This window comes from Carettochelys insculpta, chromosome 6 (assembly GCF_033958435.1).
Source record: "Carettochelys insculpta isolate YL-2023 chromosome 6, ASM3395843v1, whole genome shotgun sequence".
Classification (NCBI taxonomy): Eukaryota; Metazoa; Chordata; order Testudines; family Carettochelyidae; genus Carettochelys; species Carettochelys insculpta.
In genome coordinates this window covers 7,432,288-7,444,369 of record NC_134142.1, presented here as the reverse complement: position 1 = coordinate 7,444,369, position 12,082 = coordinate 7,432,288, and the positions used below count along the sequence as shown (strand labels likewise).

The 12,082-nt window shown below is 52.4% G+C and overlaps 1 protein-coding gene across 3 annotated transcripts in view; it reads left to right on the top strand.

Moving 5' to 3' along the window:
* The window catches only part of CDKL1 (cyclin dependent kinase like 1), a 40,722-nt gene continuing 28,640 nt past the window's right edge, over positions 1-12,082 (top strand). For all 3 annotated transcript variants that reach the window (XM_074998510.1, XM_074998513.1, XM_074998511.1), the window contains exon 1: positions 1-168. In XM_074998510.1, coding sequence (XP_074854611.1) covers positions 1-168 — 168 coding nt within the window. The remainder of the gene's footprint in view (positions 169-12,082) is intronic.

Here is a 12,082-nt window from a genome sequence, read left to right as displayed (position 1 = left end):
ATGGAGAAGTATGAGAAGATCGGGAAGGTCGGTGAGGGCTCCTACGGCGTGGTCTTCAAGTGCAGGAACCGCGACACCGGCCAAGTGGTGGCCATCAAGAAGTTCCTAGAGTCGGAGGATGATCCCGTGATAAAGAAAATCGCCCTCCGAGAGATCCGCATGTTAAAGGTACCAGGGGCCCGTCTGTCCGCGAGTCCGTCCCTGAGGACCTACGGGTGGTGACGCTGCCCCGGGTGAACGAATTGCAGCTTGGCTTGGTTTTAAAATCCCTCGCCAGGCTCAGCTGCGACTGATTCAATCACATCTGGCTGGGGGATCATTTTCCCAACAGCCCAGCCTGATACATCTTTCTGATGTCTTTGTTCTTAGCCCGAAACAAGTGCCGTAGAGACTAATGAATTTATTAGGTCATGAGCCCACTTCTTCAGATGAAAATGCCACTGAGCCTGGTATTGGCCGTGGAATCCCAGTGGCTTTCTGGGGGATTTGTGGAGAAATTCCCTTCTGCTCTTTGAAATGTGCAGCCCTCAGGCTTTGGAAAATCTCGCAGGTACAGGCTGAAACTCTCTGGTCTGGCAACATCCCTTGTCTGGCAGGACCACAGATGCTGCTGGACTAGAGAGTGCCTGGAGAAGGAGCTACGTCTGCTGGGCTGCAGAGGAGCCCTGCTGGCAGCAGCCCCAGGGCAGGGAGCCAGATCAGGAGTTCCACAACAGGGAGCCTGGCAGGGGTTGGGGAGCCCAGCCGGGTTGGGGACCCCTGACAGGAGCCTGCCAAAGAGGAGCCCAGGTGGGGCACGGAGTCCTGCTGGCAGCCCCACAGCAGAACTGGGAACCTGGCCGGCATGGGAGAGCAGGGCAGTCCCGTGGGGGAGCTCCCCCTCCAGGTAGCCTGATGGCAGGGAGCCTCCCCGCAACCTACCCCGCAGGGCAGCCTGGAGGCCTGACTTCCCCTCATCCGGACCACTCAGGTCCAGCCAGTGCCGCTGAGGGAGGTACAACCTGTATTTTGACTTAGACACAGAACACAAACCGATTCTCCCTGTGATGGGCTAAATCTTCCCTGCTGCCAAATGACCTATGTGCTCACGCTGCTCCAGCGTCCGAGCTGTTGTGCCCAGTAGTGGCAGCCCCTGGAGCTGTTGTGAGCGGCCTGGCATCTCTGTAGGAAACTGTGTTGTGGAGGAGGACGCTTACACCTACTCTGTGTAAATATCCCAACAGTTGGTTTTAATTCTGGGAAGGAAAATGCAAGAAGAATCATTTCTTTCACTGTGGTTTTGAGTCATGGGGGAAGAGTACATAATCCCTGTGGGTTTAGCTCATGATTACTTTGCTCTTGAATATAAAATGGGTCAATGTTCCAAAAATTCATTTTTGCTAAGCAGCCTTTAAAGTGGGGAAGCCAGTGAGGGTAGCCAACAAAACAGGCTTTGGCAGAGCTGAGATATTTACGCTGGCTTGGAGTGGTTGATTTCTGTGAGTAAGATGTGCAAAGGAGCCGTGTACTAAGGCAGTGGAAGCGGTGTCCCGTGCCTGGGTTGTCTTTGTTGGCCGTTGTGCGGTGTATGGAAATGCACCATCTTGGTGCCGTGAAGAAAGGCCAGAGGGTGAAGACCCGGAGCTCAGGGCATGGGAACTTGTCGTGCTGTGGGAGGAAAAAAAGTGGCTCCCTTGAAAGGTGAGCTGAAGCTGTTCTAACAACCAGCATGGCCCAAGGTGGGCGCGATTACTTACGGCAATGGCAGGTCGCTCTGTGTCTGCCCTGGTGTTGTAGGAAAAGCCCCTTTTCTTCAAATCTAGCCCCGAGGCCAGACTGAGCTGCGCTTGCTCATGCAGAGCAGGATGTGGTGGTCTCATTGGTAAGGAAGCCAGAGGTCAGGCCCTGAGAGCATGTGCACACAATACCTCCCTAGCCGCTCACTGGAGCTGCACAGATGGGCCAGCAGCAACCCAACAAATACCCTTCCCATCCCCATCCCACTTGTCTCTTCCTCAAGTAGCAGTGATCTCGGTAGCAGCATGAGCAGACCATGCCCTGAAGCATCCCTTCTGCAGTCCGGCGCATTTACTGCCGTGGTGTCCTCACGGGTCTTTAGCTCCATCAGTGGCGATAACCAGAAGGCTGCTTCTCTCTCTCTCTCTGTGTGTGTGTGTGTGTGTGTGTGTGTGTGTTTTCAATGATGTGGCCCCAGTGACCACAGCAGAGGTTGCCCAAAGACGACAGACCAGTTAAGGATCTCAGGCATGGAGCCAAGATTTATTGTCAAGCAAGGTGCAAATAACAGTCAGCAAGTATATTATACTATACTGATACACTCTCCTTATGTTCTGCTTCCACTCGGGTTTGAAACTGCTCATTTGCATAAGGGCTTACACCATTGCCAAGGTGGAAAAAGCACCCAAAATTACTTGAGTAAAAGTCCTGCTGCTTTGGGGGAAAAGTAATTTCGTAAAAGTCAAGGTGTTCCCGTGGAAAACAACTTGAGTAAAAGTGTGACGCTGTCATTCCTAGATTATACTCAAGTAACCAAAAGTGTCCATGGGCTTCCATGTGGTGACTGCTTTTTATTTCTGGGTACTTGAGCACAATTAAAATGTGACACGGCCATACTTTTACTCAAGTAATTTCCAGAAATACTTGTAACTTTTACTTAATTACATTCCCCTGTCTCCAAAAAGTAGCTTTACTGTTGTTCAAGTAACTTTTGGGGTACTTTTTCCACCTCTGAACCACTGGGGCCCTTTAGCTGGGAGATGCCTAGTGACTCTTGTTCCCTAGGAAGCAAGAAGAGGCCTGGTACCTTCTGCTCCTCAGGTCTTTCAGGGAGAAACTTGTTACTCTGTTGATCCTGCTGTGGAGTGCCCATGTGTGCATGTTACATTTGTGTGGGTAATTAATATGGTTTATTTAGCTATGTATGTTTCGCAGTCAAATACAATAAAACTTCAAAGCCTAGTGTGGACGCAGCAGAAGCAATGCTTGTTAGCTTGCTTAAATAGGATGCATATTTAAAAAAAAATCAGGGAAACACCCAGACAACAAAACTTCTTCCTATTAAGGCATCTAAGGTGGAAAAATAGGAATTATGGAGCTTTGTCATTTATATAAGCTGAAAGTCAAGAATTAAGGATGTTTTAACCTAAAAAGCCTGACCGAAGACATGGAAATATTCAGCAAAGAGTCTTTTTAAAAATTAATGTTATTTAAAGACCAGTGTTTCGGGATTTCTTTCCCCGTATTAGCATTTTCCCCATCTCTGGTTTCTCCCTGGCATTCTTCCCAGACTCCACTTTCTGCTTGGCGTTTACAGAGCAGCAGGAGAGCATTAGCCACTATCAGTGTGCTTTGCCATTATCTTAATTTGCTTGTTGGGAACCAAGTAACGTTCCTGCTGTTGTAAGTATAAGATTTCCACGTGTTGCAGTACTTTTGAGAGCGCCCCCAAAACTCTGCTTGTTATAAACCTTGTTCCATTTTATTCCATGTGTTGGTGGAGTTCTGATAGGAGAGAGTCCGTGGGGGTAGCATCGTTTATTTCAGTTGAGGCAGGACTGGGTCCCTCCTGAGAGTTAGGGTAGTGACTCTGGAGTCATCTCAAGAAAAAAATACTGTTGGTGCAGGTTCAGGCTTGATGGGAAATAGGGGTTTGTTGCCCTGCTGCGAACAAACTGGGAAGCTGCAGTTCTGTTTAGTTGGATAATTCATACGAAGTACATGAAGAGTTTTGTCAGTATTAAGGATTTAGAAACAAGAAGCTGCTTAGAAGCATGAATGATACATGTGTCTTCCCGGCTCCCGTAACAAAACAGAACCCAACAAATGGCCGGTTAGCACCCAAAGCCTTGGGTTTGGAGTGATGTTGGTTTAACAAGTGGAGACCTGCTCCGCTATCTTTTAAAGATTTCTTTGTAAATAGTAACAGATTGTTTGTTTGTTTGTTTGCTAATTAAGATATTTCTTGGTTTAAGCAACAAATTATTTGTCTAAGATCAGGTGAGATTATGTTTCATCAGTGAAATATGTAGCACCCTGCTCCAGAGTCATTCTGCAGAGTAAATATTTGGCAGACAAAGGCTTGTGTAACTAGCGGCAGCGTAGACCAGGAAGGTAGCTGGAGTATGCGGAGATTTTAAAGGAATACCATTGTGTGCGGTGGCTTTGAGACATACAAAGGTGCTGCTGTGAAAACAGGTCAGTCTTTGTATAAGCCCTACCCTAGACAATAGAAACCCGACACTGTTTCTAGAAGGATGAATTTTAAATGCTGCCAGCTGGTACAGGGCTGTACACAGGGCCTCAAGTCACAAAGCTCTCAAAGGCCAGGGCTGGGGGCAGACTTCATCAGGCCCTAGACAATGTGGAGGCGGGGCCTTGGCTCTAGGACACGCCCCCAGAAGGGGTGGGGTCTCGGACAGAAGGGGTGGGGCAGGCATGCATCCTTCAGCGCTGCCTGGTCCATTCCATAGCTCCCCCACCTGACCCTCAGCACCCGTGCTGTGTGGGGTTCTGGTGGTGATTTAACAGTCCCACGGCCCTGGCTACCGCTGCTGGTGCATGGCTGCCGCATTGCAGAACCGCTGGTGGAGATCAGGGCTGCTTATGCTCAGTACTTCAGACATATGCAGGCTGAGGCAGGCCCCGGCCCAAAGAGCTTGCAGCCTACGTAGACAAGACAGATGGAGAGTTGGAACTGGCCACAGGTCAGGCAGCCGAGCAGCCCTCATCTCGTCACCACGTACCAGCAGCCCCCCAGCTGCTGACTGATCAGAGATTCGAGGCGGGTTTTAATGACTCTTTACTGAGTCTTCACATAGCAACGGTGCTGCCCAGGAAAGCATGTTAGGTTTGGAAAGTGCCCAGAGCAGGCATTTGGGACGTACCCGGCTCGAAAACCTTGATCCCAGGGAACCTGAGTGTTATGGGGGGCTGGTCCCAATCCCTGCATCCCATCTGCAGTCAGACGTGACTCTCATCCAGCAAGGAGAACAGAAGGGTTATTAGTCGACAGGGACATAACGTAGAACAAATTTGTTATCACAGAGACCAGACGCTGTCAGTGCAGCCCATTTTGGGCAGAGGGCGCCCCCGAGCCAGTGCCCTGGCCCCGCTTCCTCCCTTTCCAGCCAGCCCAGACTGTCCCATTCAACAGCCCAGTTCCAGTTCAAACCAGCCAGGTCCCTCCTTTCTCCTGCTTCCCAGGGGAGGGGTCACCTGGTTGCCTTGATTACAAAACACATCAGGGCCATTGCCTACGTGTGAGAAGTGCTCACACGGAAACTCCCCTCCCCCCCACGCGCTGATGCTTAGGGAAACTGAGGCACGCAGCTTGGATTACTACGGGATGGTAAGAAACACATGCAACCTAACCAGGGGATTAAAATCCTCACACACTCCAACACTTGTTCCTCCTAGCAGTGCGCTCTGATGAACCCATCCTGCCTCAGTCATGCTACTGGGTGACAGACGACCACCTTGACCCACGGACTTCTCCAGGGTTCTCCTGGGAGGAGCTGGCGTTGTGTGTGAAATGACAGTACCACAGAACAAGGCTGAAGTGATCGGTTGTAGGTGTAGCTGACCTCAGTCTGCACCCTCTGCTAGTACCTTCCAGTTGTGTAGCACCTGGCTCTTACTGGGAAGGCTCATAGGTGATAGTCTTCCCCCAGTGGGGCTGTGTATTGTTAAATCAGTGAGGGGCAAGTGAGGCCAGGGTGTGGGCCTCCTTTGTCACAGCAGGCTGCAGGGTTGTTGTAATCAAGACGGTCTCCTGGGATAGGGCGGTTTTGCTGAGCGCATTTGCGTACCTGGAATTTGTGGGCGTGCTGAATGAACGGTAGTAGCGCTGTGATTGGATGCCGAGGGAGTGCACGGCTCTGACCATCAGCGCTGTGTGCATTCGGCATGCACCGCACTTCCCCCGCTCATTCATGTGCATGGAACCTTAGTGAGGCCCGAAGGGGAAAAATCTACGTGGACGGAAACCAGTGGAATTTGGGCAATGGTCAATAAAATGTCTTGTGGGCCACCAGTAGTTGCCCGCCTTCGGCTAAACTAATAGCCGTGTGAAACCGGGTGGGGAAGCGCAGCAATGAACTGCAGAACTGGGCTTGCATCGTACTCGGCATCTCCTTGGTTAGACGTAGGGATGGGGTGTTCCACTAGAAGGACCCTGGAGTGAAGAAGACCTTGGCCAGGTCTATTCCAGTCCGACCAGCGGGGCGTGCCATACTCTCAGCACCGCTGGTTTAACCTGACTTGGGCAGACGTAGGCAAAGGGGATCACTGAAGAGCTGGGACCTGAGCCTCTTTTGATGTGCTCAGAGCTCGACTCGGACTGTAACGTTAGTGGAGGCTGTCGGCAGGATTGGACCCCTCAGGACTAAAAGCTTCTGGGTAACTCATTTTGGTTCTGGGCAAGCAGGGCAGTTCATGGAGAGGCTCACACCCGGCGCCATGTTCCTCTACCACGATGCAGGCAGGTGGCTGGTTGACCTGACCCCACCTCCATCAGGGCGGTTTTGCCTCCCGGTCACAGCCTTGTGACCTGACGCACAAGGTAGCAGCATCGCTGTGGTTTGATCTTGGCACCCCTCTGTCCTGCTGTTAGGGCTCCCAGGTCCGGTCCGGGCCTGAGGGGAAGTGCTGTCATTTGTTGCTCCTTTGCTGAGTTCAGGTTCTCAGAAGTGGCCCTTTGGTGCCCCCACTCCAGCACTTGCGTAGTCTGGCCTGTGTGTGGAGGGCTGAACCTCTTATGGCTCTGACAAAGGCCTGGCACCCAGCCTGGGCACTTCTTGTTTCTTCTGCTGGCAGCGAGCGCCGACCCACTTCTGATCTGTTGATCTGGCCAAGCGGCAAGTTAAAACCGCGACCACCAGCAGCTGTCGGGCTTGACTTGGGTGGCAGGAGGGCTGGATTTCCCCATTGCTAATGATCTGGGCTGTCAAACGATCCTGCTTGTGCTCCGTAAATGCAGCAGGTGCTGGGGCAGAGGCTGAAAGACCCACCTAATCGTTGGTGGTTTGAAAGGCCTGTCTCAGTCATGCTGCCAGGTGACAGACGACCACCTTGACCCACGGACTTCGGCAGGGTTCTCCTGGGAGGAGCTGGCGTTGTGTGTGAAATGACGGTACCACAGAGCAAGGCTGAAGTGATCGGTTGTAGGTGTAGCTGACCTCAGTCTGCACCCTCTGCTAGTACCTTCCAGTTGTGTAGCACCTGGCTCTTACTGGGAGGGCTCATAGGTGACAGTCTTCCCCCAGTGGGGCTGTGTACCCTGCCTGGGATGAATGAGGGACCCCAGAAACACTGACCTTGGTTGTCTTTGGAGTTTCCTCTTCTGCCCCTCAGTGATCTGAGCCCTTCCCACGTGTGTGAAAGGGGGGATCTGCCCCGCAGGGTTAACTCAGGTTAGCTGGTCCAGCTTGCGTGGGAGCAGCCATGCTGCACAATAGCCGTCGGGTCGCTGCATCCATGGTGGTGCTGCAGGCCACGCAGACAGTGGGCTGAGGCTTCTGGGGGCAGGGGTCTCACGTGGGCTGTATCATTGCAGGGAGCTGAGCCGCTCTGAGTTGTCTCCCCGTGAATGGGACAGGCGACGCGTCTCAGTCCTTGCATGGGGGAAGTACGGGAAGGCTTTGGAGCAGTAGCAGGGCTCAAATGGCACCAGCCGTATCCACGCTGCCCCAGGCCAGGGTGATAAACGGAGCTGGTTCGAGTGTGAGACGTCTCCCCTCTTGGAGCAGCCAGTCTGAGCTAAGAGCATCACCCCTCGCAAGGTTAGGGCTTTCCTGTGTCAACACAAGAATGGCCACACCAGGTCAGACCAACGGTCCATCTAGTCCAGGAACCCGTCCTCCAACAGTGGCCACTGCCTGGTGAACAGAACAGGTGGTCATGGAGTGATCCTGTGTGGGTGGCATTCAAGCCAGGGGAAGAGTCGGGGGGTCAGTTCGCAGGGCACCCACGCCCTAATTGGCGGGTTGCTTGAAGATGCTTATCCTGTTGTTCCGCGTGTCCCCATGTTTGGGCGTTATTTGGCTGAGTGGGTTCGATATACGTTGGTAATGGACAGCATCCACCAGGCAGCTGGCCGCTTGCTGAGCTAACCTCACCTGCTTCAGCACTTGTGCCTGGGAGGCTGGCTCCAAGCCGCCCCCGTGTTCAGAGATGCCCCTGAGGTGGGCTGCAGCCTGCGTTGCCGGGTGAAGAGCAGAGGTCCCATTTATGAGCCATGCAACAATCCCATCGTGTTAACGGGACGCTCCCTAGAGTGCAGTTGTTGGCACTGCTGGAGGTCTCCACTGCCAGCGCTGCAAAGGGAGCGAGGGGGGAAAACATCCAGGCAACTGTTCCTGGGAACCAGAAGGAAGAATGAGGTATTTTCCCTCTCCGGTTAGAAGAGAATTGTAAACCTCAGCAGTTCTCAGTTTTATTTGGCTACGGAGCCCTTTTAAACACGAAAGAACTTTGCAGAGCCCCATCCCCAGGCTTAGCCCCTCTGAGCTTCAAACCCGCCCTGCCGCCCCCAGGTTTAACCTGCCTCAGCCCCAAATGGCCCCCAGGACTAACCCATTCATGGCGCTGGCTGGGGAGCCTAGGCCAGGCGGCCACATGCGCCCAGCAGAACAAAGGCTGGTGTGGAGGTGTTCCGCTGGTGGGGCTGAGCCGAGCCATGCCTGCCGGAGGGGTGTGGCTGCTTGGATAACTGGGCGAGGGAGGGGCTTTCTGTGGCTCCCAGCCCTGCCAGCTGAAATAATGCAGCTAAATTCAGATAGTTTAATGGTTGGATCCCTCCCGCCTCCCTGCCGGCTGTTAAACCAATTAAATTTAGTTCTGCTGTTTCAGCAGCAGCAGGGTCGGGAGCCGCAGAGGATTTCCTCGTGGAACCCTTATTTTCGCTTGGTGGAACACCCTTTGAGAAGTACTGGTCTACCTCTGTGTGACCTACAGCTGTCAGCCAGGCCTCGCGCTGGCAATAACATCTATAGTTGCAACAGGTGATCACGAACAGTACTCAGCGGGTTGGATTAGGAGGGGGAAGTTCCCTCCACTGCTGCCTGACAACTTCCAGTGACGGCACTAAAAGTGAACCCAGTTGTCTTTAGCTAGACCCCATCAACTGCAGCTCACAAAGGCTGTGTGAGAGGCAATGGCAGATTTATGGGGCCTTTGAGTGCCCAATTGCGGCTGGGGACTGACTGATACATTAAAGAGCTGAATGTTCTTTGCCTGGAGCCCTATTGTTCAAGAAGAAATTAATGAGGTTGGTTGCAACCAGCTAAAATTCTGCGAACAAACTGTAATTTACTAGCCAATTTGGCCAGGGATCCCTCATCTCCGTCTCCGCTGCTGAGTCTGTAGAGCTTAGGAGAGGAACCAAGTGTCTGCAGTGCTGACTTTCAGAGCATCGTTCTTACGGTGCATGCTTCGTTCAAAGGGGAAAGTAAATCTCCGTAAGTGATCTTAAAAACACCCTAGCTTCCATTTCAAACACAGACCTGGACAATGCCGCATTAAGGACAATGTGTGGATACGCACCCTTGAAACTTTAAACAGCTTTGAGTTTCAGTCTTGCTTTCAAAATAGTGGTGACCACAGCCTGTTTGTTTTCACCCCTACGTGTTGCATTGCCACAGTTATCACTGATTGAAAACCATTCTGGACAAGCTTTGCCTTGGGTCTGTGTTTTAACACAACGTTGGACACATGGCCACAGAGCAGTCAGACGTGTAAGCTGCTCAGGTTTTTAAAGTCTGCTGCGTTTCAGTGAGCTAACCCTACAACTGGGGGGAGCACTGGGCCAGTGTAGTGAAGTGGGGTATGTGAGGATTTTATTCTCCTGGTTAGGTTGCAAGTGTTTCCTACTGTCCTGTAGCAACCCGAGGTGGATGCCTCAGTTTCCCTAGGCACAACAAGAGTGCATATTGTTGGTGATGGGAGTTCTGGTGTGATGACTTCTCGCACATAGACAATGACCCTTCAGGCCCTTTGTAACCTAGGCAACCAGGTGACACCTTTCTTCCCCTGGAAACAGGACAAAGGAGGGAGGAGGGGCCTGGCTGGGCTGAATTGGAACTGGGCAGTTGAGTTGGGCAGTCTTGTCTGGCTGCAGAGGGAGGAAGGAGGACCAGGGCCCCAGCTTGGGGACCCCCTCTTGGTCCCCTCACCCCAAGATGGACGGTACTGACGGCCTCCGGTTTCTGTGCTGATACGTCTGTTCCATGCTGTGTCCCTGTCAACTAATAACCCTGCTGTTCTCCCTGGTGAGTGAGAGTCAAGTCTGACTGCAGATGAGGGGCAGGGCCTGGGGACCCCCACGCTCTGAGACAGCCAGTTCGTCCTATAGGAAGAATTCTCCACAGTGGGAAAAGCTGGAGTTATCACAGCAATCCCACAGGCTGTTATCTGTCTGTACCCTAGAGCCCAGAAGCAGAGGCGGGGTTATGAAATGTAAACCTCCCAGCTGTTTGAGTGTGTTTCCTATCGGTGGAGGTGTACCTCTGATATATTAGAGCAGGCTAAATTTCATGTGATTGGGAAGCAGAATTCCCAGAAGGTAAATGCAAACTTCCCAGTGTTTGATCAGTAACAGGGAGAAAGCTGTGCCAGGCGATACACTATCAAAACAAAAAGGCAGTAAAGTAGCACTTTAAAGACTAACAAAATAATTTATGAGGTGATGAGCTTTCGTGGGACAGACCCACTTCTTCAGCCCATAGCCAGACCAGAACAGACTCAATATTTGGTTGCTCTGGGCTCTGGCCAGTCACCTGCTTTCCCTTCTTATCCCCACTACTCACTGGCCTCCCCTCCCCCCCACAGGTCAGCAGGATCTTGCTGCTGGAAGGACCAGACATGGTTTTGTTTAAACTGGGTTTGGGAGTCAAGCTGGGAGTGCAGGTCTGCCGTTCTGCCACAGGTGGCATGTCCAAATCAGCCACGCACAGGGCTCTCTGGCTCCTTCCCAAAGCTGGGCCACTACATCTGCAACAGCCCCAGAAACCTCCAGCTGCTACCAGAGCTGGGCCTTTCAGCTCAACAACAGAGGCTCACTCTGAGAGCCAAAGGCCATGAGTTCAGTGCCCACTGCTGACCAGCTGTCCGTGGCACTGTGATCCATTGCTCAGATTGACACAACCAATTGCATTTCAGTGTCATGTGCTGCCATCTGCACCATGCAGGGCGGTGACCGCATTCCCCTTAATTTTTTTTCCATCCATTTGCAGAATAAATTTTGCATACTGAAGCAAGTGCGGATGTGCACCACCTGTGAACATGCTGCCGGCTGTGGGGTCTCTGCTAATCAGCTGGGCAGCATGTGAATCTCTTCTAAGTGTCTGCCCAAGCACTCAGGTTACAGGGAAGAGGTGATCCAGCTTGTGGCCCTTGAAGGGCAACTGCCTGTATGGCATCGTAAGCAAGGCTGTTGCAAGGCCTGCAGAGTGGCTAGATGTGTGGTAAATGATACCTAGCGCTGCCTTCTGCAGTGCTACGTCTTGCCTGTGGGACACACGGACGGTAATGATTCTAACAGGCTGTAACTCACCTCTGCTCTTCTCCGTCACAATTCCCAGCCAGCAGGGCAGGAGGCAATTGCAGCTCTTTAGTTCTCAGCCAGCCAGATTTCTGTCCTTTGCCGGGGGACGGAAGTACCGGTAAATATCGGAGGGGCGGGAGGATGGCAGGACGCTGTGTGCCGCTGGTTTGCGGGAGGCTGTATAAACGGCACACAAACTGGGTGTGGTTAAAACTGGAAGCTCTCACCCAAGTCCCTCAGTTACTTGTTACCTCTGTAATTGGTTTGGCTGGTCGCTGTCTTGTGTACTGCGGCGTAGGTACATAGGAGTTTCCAAATAACACTCGCGCCATCTCTCATTGCCTCTGATGCTCCATTGCCACTGCCTGTACCCCGAACAGCTCCAGCCTGCTCAACCTGTCCTCACGCACGGCATCTTTTCTTGCCTTTCGTCATTTCTGCTGTGGAGCTTTTCTAACGAGGCCGTGTCCTGATCGAGGGGGGATGCGCAAGCTCACCACAGAAGGCAAGTCCTGGGCCTACCTCGCAGTGTTGCAATGTCAA